The 23,587-nt window shown below is 40.5% G+C and overlaps 1 protein-coding gene across 2 annotated transcripts in view; it reads right to left on the bottom strand.

The window, feature by feature from the left end:
* The window catches only part of arhgap24 (Rho GTPase activating protein 24), a 60,122-nt gene that overhangs the window by 21,122 nt on the left and 15,413 nt on the right, over positions 1 to 23,587 (bottom strand). Inside the window, exon 3 of one of the 2 annotated variants that reach the window (XM_041058988.1) lies at positions 14,131 to 14,218. In XM_041058988.1, coding sequence (XP_040914922.1) covers positions 14,131 to 14,218 — 88 coding nt within the window. Of the gene's footprint in view, positions 1 to 1,019; positions 1,323 to 14,130; positions 14,219 to 23,587 lie in introns of those variants that run through there. The other variant, XM_041058990.1, reaches the window with a different exon arrangement.

Raw genomic sequence — 23,587 nt, 5'->3', positions numbered from 1 at the left:
ATTCACCAGCTGATGTCAACACGCTAACATTTGCCAAATATTACTAAACACAGAGTACAGCTGAGGCGGATGAGAATGTCATTATTTTTGCACTTATTTGGTCAAAAAGTAAACTGTGAAATTTTGACCAGATGTTGGCACTATATGAAAAGTTTAGCAATCATAAAAATTATCACACATATCACACTTCAGGGAGACATGAATTTGATGGACAGTCATCCCATAGTTGTTGAGATATCTTACATGAAACCACCAGAGTTCGTAGGATTCATCTTCTGGGCACCATCAATGTTTGGACAGAATTTTAGGGCACTTGATCGTATAATTGCTGAGATATTTCATCCTGGACCAAACCGGTGGACTGATCGACTAACAAACTGACAGACAATCAACACTGCCATTCCCAGAGCAATGCAGCTCACATGGCTAAAAATGTAATGCACTGAAAACGAGCTTCATCTAGCTCTAAGAGATTGATTGTCATTGCCATTCTGTCAATACAGAGCTTCTGAGTTGCATCTTAATGAAATGAAGTATTAGCATTACAAACGCATACGAAATGAATCACTTTGTCAGAACTAGCGGCTCCATTATTCACAATCACAGAGCGTGTTTTTTGATACTGGTATAGTGGACAAATACTGAGGAAAGTGCGGCGATGCCCCTGCAGGAAAATCAGGAACGCACCGATCATAAACTGCTCATCTGAAATCACAGCTGCGATAAACATAAGCCATGAACTGTAACTTGCAAAACACCCATCATGCTGACATGATGAATGAACAGCATCTGGAGGAGACACTTTCTCAGAAAGAACAGAGAGTAATTTGCATCTCATCTGTGAGCAGCTTTGTTTAAAACTAGTAAAGCTGTATAGAAGTCCTTCCACCCGTTCCTTCAGTTGTAACTGAAGCTAAAAACAGTGCAGAAGTCTAATAATATCTCTGCTGTCGTAATGAAACAGTCCAAACTGCATGCAAACATGTTAGTATTCATTACTGTTATATAAAGACACAGACCTGGGTTGGAGTTAAGATCCATGGGGCGCAGAGGAAGATGTGCCCCCTTCTCTGCTGAAAGGTGAGGGAGCAAAAGCCACACAGTTGCTGCTGACCGCCGGCCCCCCACTGCCACTTCTTCATCTGTTCTTGTTCTGTGCCACAAATTTATCTCCTTCTGTTTCTGCTAAAACACACACCACAGCACTTACTACTGTCCTTCCAACTCTCCCCCTCCTTCCTTTGTTTCTCCTCGACCTCATATAACTCTTTCGCCTAAAACTTCATTTTTTGTTAAGTCAAAGGCAGGTCAATGTGACACACCAATCAGCGGCACTTAGGCGAGGTCAGGATAAGGCTAGTCTGTCTGCCTCTCAGGAAGCATTTCCTCTACTTGTACTTCTGTCAAAGGAGCAGAAAGAGCAGAGGAAGCATATTTCGAAGACACACACGAAAGAAGTGTAGGAGAGAGCAGCCGAATGAAACCGTGTGAGACAGCAAGCCGAAGGCAAGATGGTGTGTCTGCTTGTCTCTGAGGGAAGTAGTGTGAGGGGTGGGGTGGGAGCTGATGGTGGAGCGGCGGGGTATGTGTGGTGGGGGGGTTGGGGGTATCGTAAATCAAGCACAGTGGGCACTCAGCCAAATGACTCATCTACAGCTCTCTATAAATACAGCCGTGCAGGGTCGACGAGGTTGCTGCCACCGCTGGCCAAGAAACCCTGAGACACTGGGGTTTCTCCCTCTCGGAGGAAGGTCTTTAATAACCCTCCTTATCGTTTTTCAGTCTTACTCAGACTTATAGGCGAACCACACATCATTGGCTTCCATTAAACGGCAGTGAGCGCCCCTTTGAACCTAACATCAGAGGGTGATTCAATTTAAAACCAACACTACCTGTTGGATTTAACTCACAGGAAAAAACTGTAGTGGGGAGACATCTAAATATTTATCCAGACACAAATCAGTTTACATACCATTGGTCTGAACATTCAAGTCAAGGGTCTCTATCAGACAAACATACTGTAGTAGTCTAGCAAGCAACTTCACTGGGGCCCAAAATGTGCCCTCGCTGAGACCTGGCCAACCTGATACATGTGGGGGGGGGGGGCAGAGGGGGGGGGGGTTGGGATGGGGGTTAAAGTGGAACGTTGGTGGCTGAGTTTGGTATGTGACATGTCAAATACCGATCCTCTCAATAAGGCTGTTATGTAAGCATCTGAGCTTCCTGTCCTGTCCCCTCTCCATGTCTTCAGACTTGGCCTGTTTGCAGGCCTCAGTGCATTTCCTCCACAGGATCTCGCTGCTGCAGACTCTCACACACAGGAATAATGACGCATGGACACGAGAAAGGAAGAAGGAGAAGGCCTGGAATTCTCTTGCTAGAGCATGGATGACAATGAGGCGGATATTTCAAGCAACATCTATCACATACAAAAGGCATGCAGCTTATTGTTCGGACATGCTGGATTCCCTATCCTGCTGCTTTTTGTCACGTACCTTTACGAATCAGCAATACAACATTTTGAAACATACAACAGCTCATTGTGGTCAAGATGTAAAATTACAAGATTATGTTTTGTTCATTCTCAATAACCTATGTAACATATATTGTCTTTTGCAGCTCTGATACAGAACCATTCTGCACCACAGGCTGCTAGTTTATCATCTTTTCATTATATGACAGCTTTGTTAGGAGCTAATGGAGGATACATCATTAAGTGAAACATCTCTCCTGTACAATGGAAAAAGCAGGCAACATTGCATGTCCAGTCATTCTACACATTATCCTCTGGTGTTGTTATTGCAGCTGCCTTTTCCCATTTAGTGCTTGATCAGTCATGGCTTTGTGAAAAATGGGCTTCATCATCCACTGTGCAGTCTGAGTCATTATGTGGACTCCCACGGGCTTTGGTCCCATCACTAAAATACACACATCTGCATATTGTGTTGTTACAGCAAAACGTAAGAACTGTGATCACTGATCAGACTGCTGCTGAAAATACTGACAACATATAAAACCATCAATCATATTCAAGCGCTGTTACACCTCAAAACAAACTTTTTTTATTAACTATAATACTGTCACATCCTGTGTCGACCGATGGGGATAGCTCAAGGCGAAGGCTGTAGGCTAGTTTTTCGGCACTTCCACTCATCACTAAACTACTCTCCAGACCTTCTGCCTTAATGAGCAGTCTGTGAAAAATCCCACACAGAAGGGAGGCATCCATGAGAGTCCAAAGCTCCCTTGAGCAAACCTGATCATTATAAGAATCTGAACCCTACCCTTTGAGTGTACAATGACCGAAGACCTTATTGGTGCAGCGCTCCCACAGCACCTCCTGCAAAACAGTGTGGGAAGTCTGGTCAGTGACCTTTTCCTAATCCACAAAGCACATGCAGTCAGGACTAGAGAACTCATACTCTTTTAACAGTCTGTGAGATGGTAAAAAAAAATATTGCCTCTGCTTTGAGAACCAACAGGAGTCTGCAGTGCTACTTTTAAATCCATTTGACAGTCAGCCCAAGTTTATTTCCAGCACCTTGTCACAGGCTTTCAGAAGAAGGAAGCTTGAGTTGTCTGCAACCTGTTTGAGCACACAATCCCCAAAATGCTCTGCTGCCAAAGCAACGGAGCTGCTTCTAAGGTCCACATGAAACTGAAGTGTCTTTTCAATCATGGTGCTCCAAACACTATCCAGACAGATTTCGTTCATGCCCACTGCCATAATATTGTCTCAGCAACCTCAGCCTGAGAAAAAAATTCTCAGACTCCAGAATGTTCCTCTTTTATTTTTTTCTCTGAATAAAGGCTGTGTCTACTGGGTTTTGTTTCTCAAACTGCTTCTTACATCTTCCAACTGTTTGCGGCAACATTTCCATCTCTGCAAAGACACACTGTGCAATGTCCTGCCTTCTCTTTCTGGGACACTGAATAGTTTTCCAGATCTTGATCAAGAACATTTTTAATATCACCCTCCATTGCCTCAATTATCTGCTCCCCACCCAACTGCTTTGGCAACCAGGCAGCAGCAGACTTACTGGCCTGTAAATAACTTTAAGAGAAAGGAGTACAAACTGAATACAGAGGGCCTCCTATTTTAAACTGACAGATCTTCTCTTCACAGGCAGGAGGAGTTTAAGTTACTATCACCAACTAGCTTTTGACCACAATTTCAATTAGCTGCCTCTGTGGCAGAGGATGGTGATAGGAATTTTTTTATTGGCATCCAGCTCTGTCTTTATTTCCAAATTAAATAATTTGGTTTGAATAATGTGAGTGAAGTGTGAATTTGTTTAGAAGCCTGTGTTGCTGCCCATAATGAACTTTGTTGTACGGCTGTGCCGATCCAGATCTTAGCAATTAACTTTGTGAATAAAATTCAATTATAGTCTATTTAACCATGAAACCATAACTTTGTGAACAAAGTGAGTCCACAGCCATGCAAGCAGCTCTGTGAGGCTGTACTTATGCACAGCAGTGACTGAGCTAAATGCTAATATGGGCTGTGTCACGGGGAGACCCTGTGCCCTAAAGTATGGCACATGCACTACACACTCTTTCTCAGGTAGATTTTATCAAAATGTTAATACCTGGTGGAAACTGCTGGGGAGATGTGTGTGATATGAACATTTGGAGGAGGGGGTGAAGGGGAGAAGACACATTGTGACTGGGTATTTGATTTATTGAACTTAAATTGTGTTCACCTGTCTCCTTTGTTGCACCTCTTCTCCTGTCAGACCAGGAACAGTCAAACCTGAGCTAGACCGTTCCATTTGGTTAAATAGGGGGTTCACAGGGGAAGAAACCAAGTGTGGTAGACTGGGAGGGGTGTTTTGTCGTTTATGCTGAAATAACCAGTATAAGTATCTTGTTTAAAAAGAAATATGCGTTTTTAAAGTAAGTTTAACTGAACTTATATGTGACAATGTGTTATTTGAAATTGTTACTATTGTAAGTGTGCTGGACGACATAATTGATTTTGATTGCTTGGGAAGGTGCAGTCCAACAGTATAAAAGTGAGGAGGCTGTGGTGGCCGGGGGCCAGAAAAGAGAAGTACAGCTCCCCCGAACGCAGCTCCCCCGAACGCAGCTCCCCCGAACGCAGCTCCCCCGAACGCAGCTCCCCCGAACGCAGCTACCGCCTTGGGCCAGAGTTTGCTGACAGACTGCTGCAACTCATTGTTTTATACCGGGTTTCTTGGCCACCCTCACAGGCTGTGTTTGAAATCACTTCCACTTCTATACATAGTAGTGCTCTATATTTACTGTCTGCCATTTTATTTGGATTTCTGAATTCAATAAAGTGGTATGTAGTGAAATACATTGCCCTCAGAAGATCCACAACAGAGCTAAAAGGAGTGCCCATGCACACAACTTGCTGTATTTGCTGTAGGTTTAGTGTGTTAGCATTGTAAAATTTGCTACTTTACACTAAAGACAAAGTACGGCCGAGACTGAGGAGACTGTCGTTAGTTCTATAGGTGTTTAGTTATAAACCAGTGTTGGACAAATTTGAATTCTTACCCAATGATGGCACAAGATTATGAATTAACAAATCATCCTGAGGTGAATATAAATGCATGTACCAATTTTGTCAAGACATTTTTCTCAAAACCACAAATATCCTCATGTTGGCACTTGAGGGAAGGTTAGGGATTCCACAGAGTCTGTAGGATTTGTTCTTTGGGGACAACAAATGTCTGTAAAAGAAATTAATGGCAATTCATCCAAATATCTCAGTCGGGACAAAGGTTGCAGACAAACTGACTGCCATCCCCTAGAGAGTCAGGCTACTAGCATAGTTAAAAAATGTGTTCCTTTAAATGTCTCAGTCAAAACAGAGACATAGCATGTGTTTACAGTGAGCATAATGTATTTAGTCTCCTAGTTCAAACAAGCTCTCTCATATCAGACTACAGATGCTTCATAATTTCAGGGGTTGTGCCTCAGCACTAAACTCCAAATTAACTGTCACAATCTCAAACACAAACATCCTCCCCTGACATACTCCCTGCGGAAAATGTTACTAATGAAGCCAGTGGGTGGCCCTGAAAAACACTCTTTTCTATGGTGGATGTTGTATGAAAGGAGGAAAGTGCTCAGTTATTGGAGTGTGGGTTTAGAATATTAAGGAAAATTAAACTGGCTGATGCCATCATCAAATTCAGGATGAAAAAACCTCTGTGTTACATCAGTGTGGAAAAGAAAGTGCCATTATCTTTACTGAAAGTGACAGTGGTCAGTAGCAACCTACAGCCTGTATTTTCCTTTTGGGTGATGCTAAACATTTGACTGCGGCCCACACATTCTGTATTTGGAGCTCACTTCATGCCGCCAGAACATTGCTATTTACTGTGTATGTGTCTGGGATGGTCTGCTTCCCCTTTGTAATGCTGAGCACTCTGGGCCATAAATTCAGATATAAAGAGAACAACAACAAATGTGAATCTCTGAAACCACATATGAGAAATGTCAACAGCAGCAGGTTGTCAGACCACATCTCCTCCAGGAGGCCATATGCCACTGTGTCACAGACACCAGGCTATTGACTTTCTATTTATGTGCACACTAGGAAAACATGGATGTGTGTAAACATGTCTTCACACATGCACTCAAACACACCACACATATATAAACATACAGTGAGGAAGAGAGAAGAGTGAGAAGTTCAGTCATTGACCTTTGTGAAAATGTCATATTACAAAGTGAATTCTTGAGAGTAAAAGGACACTGAAACATCCCACAGGCTCTGGGCAGAGCAGTGGGAGGCGTGCAAATGAAGATAGTCTACACTTTAATATGCAAATCAGAATTTTGTCACTCATGCTTCTCTGGGCTTCATCGTTTTACCACAATATCCATCAAATCGATTTCACTGCTTTCCATCTTAATGCATGCCCTCATACTGTTGTTCATATTCCTCCTGGATTTATGATACGCTGGAAGCTGTGTGGGCACTATACATCCAGCTGCTAATTAAATCAATATATCAAAACATGGAGTCTGAAACACAGAGAGCTGCTTGTTTATGTCCTGTGTGTCAGATTAATTTGATCAAACTTGTGTATGGATTAGCATATATATGTGTGTGTGTGTGTTGGGTGGAGGAGTAATTTTTATTTCCAGGAGCTTTTCAATTTAATATAGCTGGGTGGGGCTCTTTCACTGGGCCTCCTGATGTGCTATAGCTGGTCCTGCTGGGAAATAGTTGCTTTATTGCAAAAATGTGAAAACTCTGCTCAACTCAGATTCTCTGTGCAAACCAGCTGCATCTCTTTGAACCGTGCCTTGAAATAGAATTGCAGATGAAGCTGTGAATCTGTTGTGGAATTAAAATAGTCTGAGGTCTTTTAAAGACCCTATGAACATAATTATACAGTAACGTGCATAATACAGTTGCAGATAATGTAAAACCGTTAGGATGATAAAGAAGAAATGGACTCAGTCATCCAACCTTCTGAAATATACATGATTAAAGCTAAAACATCACACAGTTAAAGCTGCACCAGGGACCATTGAACCTTTGCTCAGCGGGTGCACACATATACACTCAAACAGCCAGTGCCAGCACCAGAACATATCCATGACTAATGTAAGATGGGGGCATATTTGAAAACCATACATCCTGACACTGAAATGTCAGCACCACTGATTAAAATATGCTTTCTCAATTACTCCACTGGGGCTTCTTTAACCTTAAACACTGATGCCCAAAGAGGGTAATATTCCCAGCTTGCCATATTTATTGCCATTGAAGAAAAAGTGGGATAATTGTTTGGGTTATTAAATGTCAACCCCGACTGATTTGGGCCTTTTATTTATTTAATTCATCTATCCATCCATCATTCCATCATCAGCTGTAGGTGCTTATAGTCTACATGCCAGCTTTGCCAGCTTATAAGTAACCTCTGGCTTCCTGACAATGAACAGTAGTGGTCTGTGGTCTTAAAATTGCATGTCTGTCTTCACCCTCCAATAGCAATGTGTAGTATTAGACTGACATTCAGTCATTGCTCTTTAATAAGAAGTGTGACTATATAGGTTTAGATAAGATTAGAGCGTTATCTCGATAAAACACATTCCTAAGTGGATCATACAGTGACAGTTTATATTTGATTTTCTCATTAATGCAAATAATAAGGATTAGAAGAACATTCTCACACACCTCTTCTCTGCTGTCTGCATCTGATTTACTCCCGCATTGCCTGGCTTCTCATAATTACATTGTAATTATCATAACTCAATCACACAAGTCACATTGTGTGAATAAGACCTGCGCCTCAGTGACAAATGACACCCGTAACTCATTGCAGAGGTCACCAAGGTGGCTACCTACGGCTACCCGTCAGGCATACATGTCAAGTAGTCACAGGATCATGAAGGAGCATTAATCACAGACGCGCTAAATCAAAAAATGAAATCATAAAAGACACATTTATATATAAAACTCATTAAGTGTTATCACTGAGGAGATATGTGATGATGGCAAAGTAAGACAGCACCGAAAAGAACTGTAATAAACCATAAAGCATTTCAAAAGTTATTCTGACACAATAGCTTTAACTCAGTGTCCACTAAATAGATTTTTCTTAAGCTATGTAGAGTTTGCTCAGAGTTCTTCCAGTAATAAAATTATATTGTGCTCTATAAAACAGAACTATTTTCCTACAATATAATTTTATTACTACAGCACCGGCAGTGTATGAATACAAGCATTTGCAAGTTATTAATTATTCATATTTTTCATTATTTTCTACCAAAACTAGTGCAGAAGTTCAAGAAAATGAGAGAGATCTAGTCATTATATCGACAGATCTCAAAATGACTCTTGCAGTGACTGATGAAATTTTGCAGAATTTGTTGAAACTGAATCATACAACAGCTTTCTTTTGTAACAATAAACAAAGGTTAATCTTATTCTGCTTTGTTTCCTGAACTTTAGCTTAATGATCTACAAAAACCAAGGACTAACCAAAAAAAAAAGAAAAAAAAGAAAGAAAAAACACTGTAATTATTTAGAAAACCACATGATGGCACTGTCACCTTTATTTAGACAGGCTCTGAGGCTTGCCTACATCCTAACTTCACCACTGCACAGTCACTTAAAATGAAGAAATGCAGAGACATCACTTTACTTTATACAAACATGTGGAGCCAAACAAAGTCTTTGATACTGGCAAAAGAGGAAACATGTCTACTCCTCAGGTGTGTATTACAGACTCAGGCTTTGCTCTGTAAACAGCATTCAAGCTTAAGACGGTCCACCTGCTCATGGCAACATGATCCCAAGGTCCTTTCATGAATGAAGGGATGGTAGCCTCTGGGGATGAGCAGGGGAAATATTCCCATAATTCAGCAGCAGTGTGTTGCTGTGGCCTGACCAGCTATTCTAACCAGACTACTAAGAGAAACTGAGGGAAACAGGGAGAGAGCAAAAGACTGAGCCTGGGGCAAAGGGAGAGAGGATGACATACTGAACTCATAGCCTTGTGTTTATTAGAGCTCGGGGAAAGAGGAGCACACTGTTTCTCCATCAAAAACACAGCGGGGGAGTGTTTCCTGTGTTGATTCTTGTTTTATAGGAACGGGATGATTAATCAGAGTTGGACCACAGGAATGACATTTAGCTACAGGTATTTACGCAGCTCTGACAGGTAAATAAATCATGAGTCTGTGCCATTTAAATTCATAATTTGCTAAACACAGACTCTCCTTGCCCACTGTACTACAGTCTCAAAATCCAGTTCCCCTGGTGCTCAGAGCTCTGTTATACCATGCAGCTGTATTCATTCTTGGGAGGATTCAACAACATCAGGTAAAACTGCACACGAATCCTGAGCGGCAGGATGTTCTGATATGTGTTCCAGATATACGGACTGAGAGAAATCCAGTCACCCAGTTCTGCCTGTGTGTGAGAGATACTGTAAAGAAGCTACTTTTTCAACGATCCCCTAGAAAGCAAAAAAAAAAAAAAAAAATTACAAAAGTTTGCAGGTGCATCTAAATATGACTAGACAGAATATGTCATCTGTCAGTGTAATCCACAGGTATAGTCTAAAAATATCCTGCACAGATGATCTTGAAACTAAACTTTTAATGCCAAAAAACAGAAAATTTGACAGCTGTATTCGTGCATTTTTGTTGTTGTTCTTCTTCTTCCCTTTAGCTCAGGCCCATGTGTGCTTGCACATGTTGTAACGTGTCAGTGTGATAGAAGGCAACGTCACTGGTACTTAAAGTCTTGGTTTGGGTTGAGCAAAACAAATACCCCACTGTGTCTGTACCTGTGTGTCTCTGTCAGACAGTTAAAAATATGACATAACCACCATTCTAGTCTAAATATTGCTGGCAATGTGGTGAGTCTGCTTCATAAGCCACCTCTCTGCCTCACTGACTCTTTCTGCAGGTTTAACGCAAACCATTCAGATGTGGATGTGCTCAGAGAAAAAGACAAAGACAAGAGAGAAGAAGAGCAGAGACATCAGATGGTGCACCGCACAGGTGAATAAAAGTTACAGAGGTGTTTTCTGAACTATTTTGCAACTTTTTCAGCTTTTCCAAGGCATAGCGTACCTAAGCAAAACTTTCCAGAAAAGCTAAAAATACCAAAGTCTCTCTTCCCGTACATTTGTCCCAGTGCTGCTATTCAAACCCCTGTTGCTCACAAGACACCCGGCTTGTGTTCAAATATCATCACCGCCCTTACAAGACAACGGACATCTCTGTACAACTCTTGCCTTCCACCCCATTTCCCTTGCAACCCCCCCCCCCCCCCCCCCCCCCATCACTTCCCATCTGACTGCCAGAGACTGTCCATGTGTTGTGTTCAAACTGCACGGCCACATTCAGGCCAGTGGAATATATGTGTTGTGTTTTCCTTTCATTTGGTCCCACTGCTTCTCTTAGAGCTCTTTATTTGCTGCCTCATAACAAGCCATGTTCTTGTTTTCCATCCGTATGAGGGCGTAGTGGATGATGCAGAATGGGGAAAACAGTTTAGTTGTAGTATTGGTACTAAATTAGTGGTACTAAATGCTGAAACTCTCTTGAGGACTTGGAGTCCTGATGTGTTTTAACAACCTTCCACGTTTTGGTCTGTATGAGTAATTGTATAGTATCTGAGACTAAGTCATAACAAACTCAGCTTTTCATAGTTTGAAGAATGTTTACTACAGACATTGCAGTCATTGAAGTGAAGTATGACCCTGTGTTGTGCAAGGGTTAAACCAAAACTTGCTGTTTTTACTCTTTAGTTTTTGTAGATTTTGTTACCTCTGGACGGAGCCAGGCTAGCTTCCCCTTGTTTCTAGTATTTATGTTGAGCTAAGCTAACCATCTCCTAATAGTCTTAATCCACTTTAAGTACACTATTACACTATACATGTTAACAAAAGGGCAAAACAATGAAAATGTTATGTACACAGTACAGTAGCTACGGTATTGAAACTACTGTACAGTAATGAAAGCCTCATCAGTACAATGCTGACCTTGGTCTTAAAAAACAAAGATCTGAAAGTGAAGTCATGAATTATTTTTGGCAACGTACTGGTAATTGTCCCTGAAATTTGAACTACATTTTAGGAAGCAGTATAGCAGAAAATATTTGTCCTGGTCTTAGTCCCTTATATTCATAATCAACCATTCAGTTGGCCTGTCCTGTAATACTGTGCTGCGTTGGCAGGCGCTTCAAAGTCTATGATTTGTATTAATATGTTAGTATTATGACTTTATTTAAACAAGTTCTCACACAGTGTGATTTGTACTTCAGTTTTCACTGCTTTAATCAATAAGAAAAAAAACATTGCACTGGTGTGGTCGAAATCAAAAACTGAAAATACATTATATGGTGCTAAATCAATATGTCAGCATTTGATTTACAGTAGCTGTCATACAATACTAAAACAATTCCATGGTCTGTATGACAAGGTTTCATAAAATCCCCGGTCTCCAACATAGATACTCCAATGTGACATATTTTAAAAACTTTTTTGTAGTGGTAGAGGCTGGAAAGCACCAACATGGAGTCTCGTAAGTCAACAGAAATCTGTTGAAAAATCTGTTATCACATCTCTTCTCTGGAGGAAAAAAAGAAACTGTTGTATGTGCCTACATAACCACTTTGTGTTCAACTTCTCTGTTCCCAAAAAAAAAAAACATGATAAGCTAAATCCCAAAATAACATTACATTTCAGAGCAAAGGCACCCGAGAAGCACCTGAGAAGGGGAACTGAAAGGGATACTGAAAGTGGGCGAACTGAGTCAGTGAGGCATGTGATAAACTTTTTAAATGTATTTACGTTACTACAAAATGCAAAAAAGAAGGAGCTTGTTAACAGATCATAACAGCAGCAAATTCACCAGTTTTAAATCTTCATCCCTCCAGTAAAAGGTTAGCTAATATTTATCCCCAATGCTGTGTGTCCTAGATTCCACAACATGTCCTATGCAACATTTCTCTGAATAATGTTTGGTATGGGATTATGTGCCAGTGTCACTTCCTGAGAGACGAACCTCAGCTACCTCCAGAAGTGGGTGTTTTTCAGCTGGATAAAAAAAAAGAGAAGTGAAAAAAAATAAAAGTAATAAAATATATAATTTTTTTTTCTCTTATGACACAACCACCTCCAACATTGAGGACTATTAATCACAATTTGACAAGCTGACTTTCAGGGTGACAGTGAAATGGCTGCACTGAAGAGTAGCAGCTCAAAGTGCATGAAATTATCTCAGCAGGGAACTGTTAATGTTCATTGGATGTGGAAATTATTAGATGACCAGCAATGTCGTGAGCATCCAAAAACAAGAACACCATCAAGAATCTCTCAAGCAAACTTGTGACGCACCTGGGCTGTTCATCTGTCACTTTTTGGCCAGCTGCCCAAATAACTTATTTAATTTTGGCTCAATATGGGCAATCTTTAATCGACTTTTTAATGACAGATGTTAAAAAGAACTTGCACTATTATCTGCTTGTTTGTATTTGTCCACTGGGAGCCACAAACTGTGTGAGAAAATATCTTGATACTTATATTTTGGTTTTCTCTGAGAGAAACTCCATTGGATACACACCAGGGAAAAGATTAATGCAAATAAAGTATGGACGGTTGTTGGACACATCCGGTGTTTTCTACTGGGTTTTAGATGGATCAGCTGCTGGTGCACTCTGCTACTGTATCTTTTAACAGCTGTGTCTACTTCCCCAGTGTACATGTGTGTTTTAAATATCTATTCCACAGACTCACATTCTCGGGCATGGCTCCACCTGGGAAAATACCCCGCGATTTCTTTGTGTTGACCATGTTTCCATACAGTCTGCTGGCGTGTGTGCATGTGATCATCTCCTGAGTTTGTATGTGTGTGGTCAGTGGTTTAAATCCGCCTCTAACTCAACCCTCAGAAATCTTATGACAAGTCTAAAGGTTTTCATCATTAAATTAGCGAACATCAGCACTGGTGTGTTTGTCTTTTTATTGGGGAACTGTGGCAAGACAAAAGGTTCCTCTTTGCGGGATAAAAATAAAGAGTGCTATAAATATACAGTTTTGAGAGAAAGAATGGTGTTAGATTCACAGTTTCACAAAAGACGATTCCCCTTTCACCTCTCTTTCCAGGAAATTTCCCTGTCATTTACAGTGTCACATTTTCCCTTCTCAGTGTCTTTTTTTGTAGCATCAACAGTCTAATACATAATCCGTGTACAAGAATGCTGTCTCGTGACCTTTATGGCTAATAGGATCCCTCTAATCTCTGTCACTTTGTTTGATTTTGTCACTAAAGGCGAAATGCCACTTAGATATATATGTGTTAAACTATCTTTTGGAGTTTTCTGTCAAATCGTTCCACACTGTGACATGAAAACGGAGAGGAGACAGGAAACCTATCGGCTGATCAGACCTCACAGCAGCAATCCCAGCAAACATCAGGCAAACAGTTAAAATTGCAACTGCCACAGAGAGCAGCATGAGTAAAATCAGTAAATGGCTAAATTCTTCTCTTGATGATTCTCACATTGTTTGAGACTTCAGATTTATTTGCTGCAGACAAGAATGTTGACTGCTGCCACCTCTGTCATCATTCTGTCCTCAGCAAAGATAAAAAAGCGATTAAATTGCTTTTATCTTCTCTTACCTGGAATGACCTCAAAAAGAAATTTTCCCCCTTCATCGCCGCTGGTTGGATGCTCTGTAACTTTGTTTCCAGGTAAGAAAATGGCTCCCTGTGGAGAATAAAGAACAGACTGATCAGAAGCAGTGGTTAAATCTCACACAGAGTATTTTGGTTTGAACATTTATGACTACATGCTGATTTACTGACTGCTTTTTGGTTTCTAATTTTTTTGACAGTAGGGAAGTTTTATGTTGAATAGAAACAGAAACTATATTTTTGCTGCAGTGTATGTATAGGACAGATTCTGTGTTCTCACAAAATGTTTTTTGACATCTGGCAATTTCAAAATTAAGTTTTACTGTTTTGTGTGAAAACAGTGCCAGGTTTTAGACCACACAGTTCACATAGATTGATTTATAAATGCCATATGTATAATGTGCATATCATTATTATACAATAAACTGCACATTGGCCATGAGATCCAGCACATACTTTACTTTGTGCAGACTGCACGACATATCCAGCTGTTCTCTCCTCAGCAGCATTCAGCTCTCTGGCATTATCGTGGGAGAAAAATGCTTAAAACAGTGACATGTTTTGTCAAAAGGATTTCATGTTGTCATGTGCATCAGCATCTCTGCCGGCCCAGGAGATGGTGTATAGGTCCCCAGGGATGTGTCTGCATGATGGAGCTGAGCTGTTATAAAATGTGGCAAAGTGGCAGCATTATAGAGGATCACCATCTCTCTGGCTCAGCTCTGCCCACTATGATACATCATTTGTGTGACACTAAAGGCCAGAGATGATTCTCAGCTTTAAATAGCAGGGGCATCAGCATCTTTTTCAAGAGTCAACCTCACAACAACCTCACAAGACGGTTGAGACTCAGCGTCTGGTAGAAACGCTGTGGGGCAGATTTGTGAGTCTACTTGTCACAGAGTACCAGCGTCGCATTGTGAGAGGCTGACAGACACTGTCTGCCACTGATTGGACCAGACGTAACATAACCAGTGATTATGCTGGATGTTTAAATATTTACTGTGACACAGGAGTCACAGCGTGTGTCTGCAGATACCTATAAGACTTTGTGGGTCTCATTAGTGAGAAGAGTGGTGGAAAGCATTTACTGAAGTACTGTAGTTAGGTATAGATTTGAAGTGTTGAACTTTACTCCTCTACATTTACATTTATTCATAGTTTTGCATATTGACAGAAACTTTTTTCTTGTTTTTTTCTTTTCTTGCAAGTTTGGTAATCAATTAACTGTTTAATTCATTTTATTAAGCAGAAGTGCTAAAAAAAAATGAGTTTCAATTTCTCAAATATGAATATCTGTTCATTTTCTTAGACTTCTATGAGTGTAAATTAAATATGTGCAGTGTGGCTTTGGGAAACTGTGATGGCCATTTTCCACAGCTTTCAGACATTTTATGGGCCAAATGCCGGATTGATTGAATCATTAATCATTACTTGCAACCTAACTGTAGTAAAGCATCTGCAGTGAGAGACCACATATTGTAAACTGGATGCAACACACATTCAGCAATTGGGTAACTTTACCAAATAAATGACCGAGTACGTGCATGTGTTAATTCTATGAGAATGAGAAAGTAGTTACATGAACTGGTGAGTAATTACTGTGTGGTTTAATATTCTTCACACATAACCACACTTGGCTAGCAAATACCTCACCTTCTCCTTATTAGAGTGACTATAAAAAAGGATTACAACATAACCAGCTGCAGGTTTATCATTTATGCAATCAAACAAAGGCTTTTCACATGATTAACAACTCTGACCTTAGTGCCACAATGTAGCATCTGACAGTCATTAGACTGACCTCTATCTGGGTTAATGCTAATGAAGACAAGATGTGCACTGGTGACAGCATCGGCGCTAAGGACCCCCACACATGAACGGGATCTGAGAAGGTAGTCAGTTTCCTTCCTGCTGAGAGAGAGAGCTCTTTAATGAGCCTTAACTGTGACAACCAGGAAGTGGAAACCCTACCTGAGGCCCCAGATGAAGTGCTTTAAAGGGAGTTATAAAGATGGGACAGACATACTCCAAAGTGGAGGAGTGAGGGAGAGAATGAGCTCTTTTGATGTGGTTGTCAGAAAGAGAATCTGCTTAGCTTCAATATCTCGGGATTAAAGGCACCTTTAAGACTTTTTTTTTTTTTTTAGTGAACTCAGATCTTTTTGTCATGCACAGGGTCCTGATTCCAGGGAAACAAGAGATGACTGTGTGTGGGTGAGATAGACTACAGATACATGTGTGTGCCTCTTGTATATATTCTCAAACAAGAAGAAAAGGGGCCTGTGTAGTCCCTCCATACTGTAAAACCACAACTCCACGGATATTCCTCTCCTCCACAGCCACTCTTTCCATACTGCCATCCCCTGGTGGCCTGTTGTTTGCTGCAGACAAACCTAACCACAGACAGAGTAATATTTACCCAGCAAAGAGTACGGCAGCCTGACCCAACCCAACAACCTATTTTGGGGTGTTTTCTGCATTTTTATACTGTTGTTAACAAGGATGAGGTCATTCTTAGAAACTGTGTAATGACAAAAACCCAATTATCTTTTGTTTTCGAAGAAAAAGCTACACACACGTACACACATATGGACACAAGAGGCTCTGAGAAATCTGTCTGAGGAAAGCGACAGCAGGAGGCTCAGGCCTGTAAGCAGCAACCCAGCCTGTCAGGGGAGCTGTTTCTGAGGCTGCGTCCAACAGTATGCTCCAAATGAAATCACATTTGTTGTGTTTTCTCAGACTACAAGCAAATACCAGAACACCGACTTAATTCAGTGGCATGTCTGACCAGCCTGCACACACTACAGCAATGTGACGTTCTTTTTGGTCATCAACCAAATATTTTACCTCTGTGAACAAGCTTGTTTGAATACACTCTTGGTTACCTGCACCTTTGGGTGTTTCATTAAGTACAGCTTAGGTCAGACTGGCTAGTAAAAAAAAAGTGATTTATTTATTAAGTCTGAGATAACCTTAACTTGCACCTGAGATGTAATAACAATCTGGTTTGACGAATTAGTGAAGAAAACGGGTCACATGTCATGATAATAAAATACAGAGCAATATATTGTGGGGCAGAAATTGATTTCAGATTCCAAACAGATAAATGCTCACACTCAAGTCAATTAACTTGAACTTATTGGTGTAACAGGTCATTTAAGTGCTCATTAAACCTTGGCCTGCTGATCAGCAGTCTTTTTATCCAATAATTACTGTTCTCCAGCTTCAGTGACCTCTCAGACACAGGAAGTCAAACTCAGCAGGAGACCTGGAGATGTGAAATAAATTTATCTGTACTATGTTAAGTGTGTAAATATGCTTGTTTGCCTTTGTGTTCATTCTTTTCTATGTTTGAATCTCTGTTTTTGCCTGTGCCAGTTATGAGACCTGCCTGTTCAAGTGTCAGAGAGTCACTAATGCCTGTTCTGCTCCCATCGCTCCACTGAGTCCATCAGTCCAATAAATGTCATCATTATTCCACAGTTATAAAAGAGTGGTTCTGGTCCTGAACTACAACCGGCTGTGCCACGTTCATAAGCCACTGTAAAATACTCAGTAAATCCACAGCTGCAACTGCATAACATTCACTAAAATATTAATATGCCAGTCAAATACAATAGAGTTGAAACATGGAGGACTCCTCCATTCATTTTTATTCAGTTGGTGGATTAACTGGCTGAATGAAAGGAGGAGTTAGATGGTGCATGATGAACCAGGAGAAGATGACACAGAAAAGGGGTTTAGAAAATTTGGGGAAAGCATAATACAAGTCCTGGAACCATTAAGCAGAGACTGTGAAATATTTCCTAAACACAGTGAGTGGCAGACAGAAAAGGCAGATTTTAAAAACAGTAACCCATGAAGACATCAGTTTCTTGCAGTGGGTGATGTAAACCTGTTTGGAGCTTTCACATTGGTTTAAACATGGTCTGAACCCACTCCTCATAGTCTGTCCGGGAGGTTTTTTTTTTTGGAGTTCAGCAAAAAAAGAAAGAAAAGGATGAGATAAATCAACAGTCTGGGTTTAATGCAAGAGGACTTAATGAAAACCATGCCATCTCTGGCTCTAGATACAAACACAACCCTGGCCTGTCTAGAAAATAACTGTGTACTGTGCAACAAAATCTGGGACCAAGAGCTATGGTATGGAGGCAGACAACAGGCAAGAATGGTCTCAAGTTTGCTGCTTTGACACAAAAAGCAAGAAAGCCGACTGTGATTTTGGTGCAAGCAGCTGGAAAACACACAATGCCCTGTCACTTTTGTGTAGGAATACCTGTCACTGCTGCTGCTGCCTGCCTGATGCAAAAATAAAAAGCTTTTATCTCCATCCAAGAAACACTTGAGTTACATATAGAAAGTTTCATGCAGGATCATCTGCCAAGACCAGCACCAATATCACTTCAGCATCAGCAGAGCCTCTTAAGAAAAACTTGTACACAAACTGTTTTTTGTTAAGTCATGAAATGCCAGAAAAGAATTGCACATTTTCATGCAATAAGTATTAAATTATGGCCACAAAGTGCGTGCACATGGTCTAAGCTCAAAGTAAACAGTTTTACTCATGTTTCCTCTGAAATTAGTTCATATATTATTCAGCTGAAGTCTCAGTTCCAGTATTACTTTAAAACAGCTTGAGAACAGCTGCGTGAGCCATTACTACTTTGGCTTGCAAAGTATACAAACACCTATACCGCAGAACACACAGAAGGCATACTCCTGCTCATCAACTATTTTCCAATGAAACTGTCTTGCAGCTGGTTTCAGCTAAACTCTCAGTTACAATATAGTCACGCCTTTAAAATAAGAAGAGCACAGCAACTGCAGAACAGACAGAATGCATGTTCCTGCTCTTTAAATATTCTTGTACTGTAGTTTGGTTGTGTCCTATACTATTTCTGTACAGGTACCAATATCCAAACAATAAATTATAAATAATACAGTGACAATCCCCTGGGTACCTTAAAGGCAGCAAGTTTAAAATCAGACCACAAAGAACAGAGCGGTCCACAGTCCACAAATTAAACTTGACTGTCACTAGCCTGTTTTATTGAGCCGGAGAGAGAGAGAGAGAGAGAGAGAGAGAGAGAGAGAGAGAGAGAGAGAGAGAGAGAGAGAGAGAGAGAGGAACAAACAGATGAGAAAAATGAGACATCTCTCAGCAGACAGCCTGGAGTCTTACATGAAAAACGTCCCAGAAGCCTGACGATAACTGGCTGCAGAAGAAAAAATGTACCCTTCAATAAAGCCTTGAGATACAGTATAGCTCCTGAACTGATAATATGATGACATTTAGTTTGCCTGTATTAAATGAATGACACTGACAGCAACAAGGTTGGTAGGTTGCATGAATGTAGTCTGCTCTCTGTATACTTCTCCCGACACGACATAGAAGTGATGCTTTGAGCTACATGGCATTCATAAAGTAATGAAAGACATAAACTGTAGTAAATTGAAGACATAAACATTAAATTTTGACATCTCAGTCCAGAGGTGGATGACAGGTACCCAGAAATACAGATGAATATGTGATTATATAAGCATAAATGTGCTCCATCAGTTTAATAGCAATCTGCTTGCAACCGTATGGGATATTTTGTGTGTAACATTTAGCTTTAATCTGAAGAGACGAGATTATGAACAAATGATGAAAATCAGAGTTCTTCCTCTGGGGAGCATTAATGCCAGCAGAGAATTCAATGTGACCCTTAATTTACAAGATACCAGAGTCTTGGGCAAAGGGAAAATCTGTGTACAGCTGATAGAAGACCAGTTTTATTACACCATTTTACAAAATGCTGAGATTTATAGCTTTAATAAAAACTCATTTTCCAGACTGTGCCCCATTAGGCCCTGTTTGTATCAACAGAGATGGTATAGTACTATAATACTAGTATCTATATACCCTTAACCTCTTAACCTGAAAAATAAATATGGTCAGTTATTGTTCATGGGACATGTGATCCCTCTGCAACAGAGATATCAATTCAATATCAACAATTTAGATACAAATGGACAATTTCGAATCCAGTTCCTGTGCATTAGTGTAATTAAGTTGTGTTGCACAGACTCATTTATAACAGTGTATTGGAGGACAGCGAGGTCGTATGTTGAATTACCTTCAAAACTTCTTTAGATTCTGTTCATGGGTCTGTTTCTATAGGTCTATGTATATAGAACATATGTTCAGCCATCAAGGTTGACTTAACAGAAACATTTGAGCTGCTAGGCATCATGAAAAAAAATGAATAAACAATCCACGAGAGCAAACATCTTTTGTATATCTCTGACACCTGATTCTGCTCTCGGACCTCCCCCTCGGGTGTCTGAGAGGAAACAGTGGAGTGGATTATGTGCCAAAAACTGATACTGCTGATGCACATTTTTGTCTGACAGGTCGTTTTTGTCACTGACTGCGGACTGACAGAGCAGTGACCTGCCACACAGAATAAGAAGCACTTTGTTAGAATATAGTAACTTTAAATGTTTCTGTGGGGTGGGCTAGTATAAAGTAAATTTATCATGTTTATGTTCATTAAATAACTGGTTTGTGTTTGTTGTAAAAGACTCAATCCAATGACTCTGAGGCTGGAAGAAGCAGGAGCATTACATTTTGGGACATCATGCTAACATTCACTTGCTTTTGCACATGGAATATAGTTGGCATAATGAAATCCAATGATTTATTTTTTGAGTATACAGTTTGGTGCTGAAGAAATTCATACAGATGTTTTTTTAAAGAGGTTTGTGCTGAAAACAGTTGTCTGCCACAGTTGAAAGTGGTGCAAAGGGGCATCACGGGGCATCAAAAACAGTGAAGTTGTGGGCTAGAAAACCAAAACAATGAGATGCCAAACAGATGCCGAAATGCTCCATAGAGCTGGGTGAAGATTCCCTTTAGGTTGGTCACTTCTAGCAACACCGTTCACATACAAGTAATCACATGATCCATAGTTAATATGATATATTAATTACAGGTGCTTTAAGCTTAATTTGACTACAGGCATTAATCAGCCCTTACTTTTCTGTGGGGTAATACAGAAGCTGATACAATTAGCCAGTGGAAAGTGAAGTATTTGAAGTCAGACAAGGTCTCTGCCTCAGGGATACCAGCTGAAACGGCTGTTGTGTGTGAAGAATGCTGATGTGCTTCAACACTCCATACTGTTCCTGCACCAGCAGCGTACTCGCTTCTTGAACAAATATCACTACACCTGCACATACCAGAAATTCATAACAGTGCCCTGTTACTACCTGAGGTATTGGAAACAGAGAAAGTGCTCAGAAAACACAACTTGCAGAAACTTGTTGCAAGTCCAGTGAGAGTTAATTGGCTTTTCCATCCATCAATACAAAGTTTATTAGACATTCAGTCACCAAACAGGAATTGAAGGGAACAGTCTCTGTACTTAGAGTGCACACTGGGAATACTGACAGCCAGAAGCATCTTGTGTTAATGATTAATTTTTATCCTGCTCGAATGTATCCAGCCTGCTGAAGAAAACATCTGGGTTTGGTGAGACAATGTTATTTTCTCACCAAAGTGATAATGTCACGAATAAGAGAAGCTGCAGGAACTGACATCAGATGGAACCCGACCACACACGCGCGCGCAGACTTAACGTGGCACTTTAATGTGAAACTTGTGTTTGGATCTGTAGTCAGAAAATGATGACAGGCTTGCTTTTAATGACATTTAATAGAGAGCGTTATTGGATAGTATCCATATTATTGTATCATACAGTACGAGTCAGATCATGTGTAGATGTGTTGTGACTCACTGGGTCCTTAACACCTTACGTGAAGTTTGTATGCTGCTATGATCATGTGGTACTGTAGAAGTCACATGTATAAGCAATGTCTGTTTTTGACAATGTCAAAAGCGACTTCACTGTTTAGCACAGCAGTGGAGGTCAGATGAATGATACAGTGTTAATGTTTCATCGAGTCTTGCAGGGTGAATAATTACAGAACTGCAGTGGCATTTTATTTACTACTGTTAAATGCCAAGGTCAAACGGTTTCCAGCTCCAGCCGGGAAAACAAAGGATTTTTAGTGCATTATTGCACTGTTGCATTATTGATTTAATGCAGTTTCTCATTAAAGCCAACTGCTTTTCTTCAGATCACTTTGTCTGGCCCCCTTCACAGCATGAATATTAATTAACTAAGTTGTAAGTCCTGTTGTGGCCAGAATAATAATAATGTAATATCCTAATCAAATTTTAATATGTTTTTCATTTCTTAATACATTATAATAAAATAAAAATGGTGTAATGTATTCATTCACAATTCTCTCATTCATTCATAACATTAGCCCTCTTACATCCCTGGCATACAGATACAATGCTAACTGGTTTAAATTACAATAATCATTCCATTTCACCCACTGGATGAATTCTGTCTTTGTTTATGGCTCAGCCAGATGAAATCTGAGTACATGTGTGTGCGCGCGCGTGTGTGTGTGTGTATCTGAAAATGTGTGTGAGTACATGAATGCTTGTGTGTGAATACATCTCCGTGGACAAGTAAGGGCAGGCAGATGGCATGTTGACGCTAAGCCCACACGTGCCATACCCTACGCATGCTTTTCAGTGACCCTTCACCTCCATCTGACTCCCATTCTTTAGATTCCTCACGTTGCTCAGAGAGGTTTGGCCCCACTGTATGGGACACAACATGGTCCCCTGTATTGACAGTAATAATACGCTTTCTCAAATAATATTATCTACAAACATCAGCGCTCCTCTGAGCAGCAACATGTTTCTGTAGAAATACGCTAATGCTATGAAATGCATGTACTGTTAACTAGATTTTTAAGACCAGTTCACTACAGCATGTGTACTACGTAATGTGAATGGCATATTCAGACATTCACACACACAATTCATATGGGCATTTGCTGATCTGCCATCAAGATCAAAGAAGCTGTAATCAACAGTACATGATGTACACTGGGTAACAAATTGGGAGATGTTTCTGACACAGTGTTTGTGTTTGAAAATGTGACTGTTCATGTCCCAGCAGTCTGAGCTTTGTTGGCGTCTGTGTTTCCATAGGCAACGAAGAAGGGCAGATGTTCCTGTGCCCATAGAGGAGGCAGCAATTAGGCTAATGTGACAGGTTACAAATGGAGACTTCACAGCACGTGAGAGGATTAATTAATAGCTGATCTAAATATGGCTTCACAAGGCCACGTTATGTGGTTCATGGCTCAGGACAGGGAGATTTAACTGCACTGCACAGCACACACACAAAGTAAGATGTATCTTTGTGTGTGTGTATGTGTGTGTGTGCTTGTGTTTGAATGTTTGCCCTGATCTTGAACATCAGCGTTAGAGGCTAGGAACAATATCAGACACGGCTGTCTGTCCTCTTTGTCCTTCTTATGTTCTTTCTTTCAGGATGTTGGAAACTCTATAGTTATCTTGTATTCT

Source organism: Toxotes jaculatrix, chromosome 16 (assembly GCF_017976425.1).
Source record: "Toxotes jaculatrix isolate fToxJac2 chromosome 16, fToxJac2.pri, whole genome shotgun sequence".
Lineage (NCBI taxonomy): Eukaryota > Metazoa > Chordata > Actinopteri > Toxotidae > Toxotes > Toxotes jaculatrix.
Note: the sequence above shows the minus strand (reverse complement) of the source record. Positions and strands in the feature narration are given on the sequence as shown.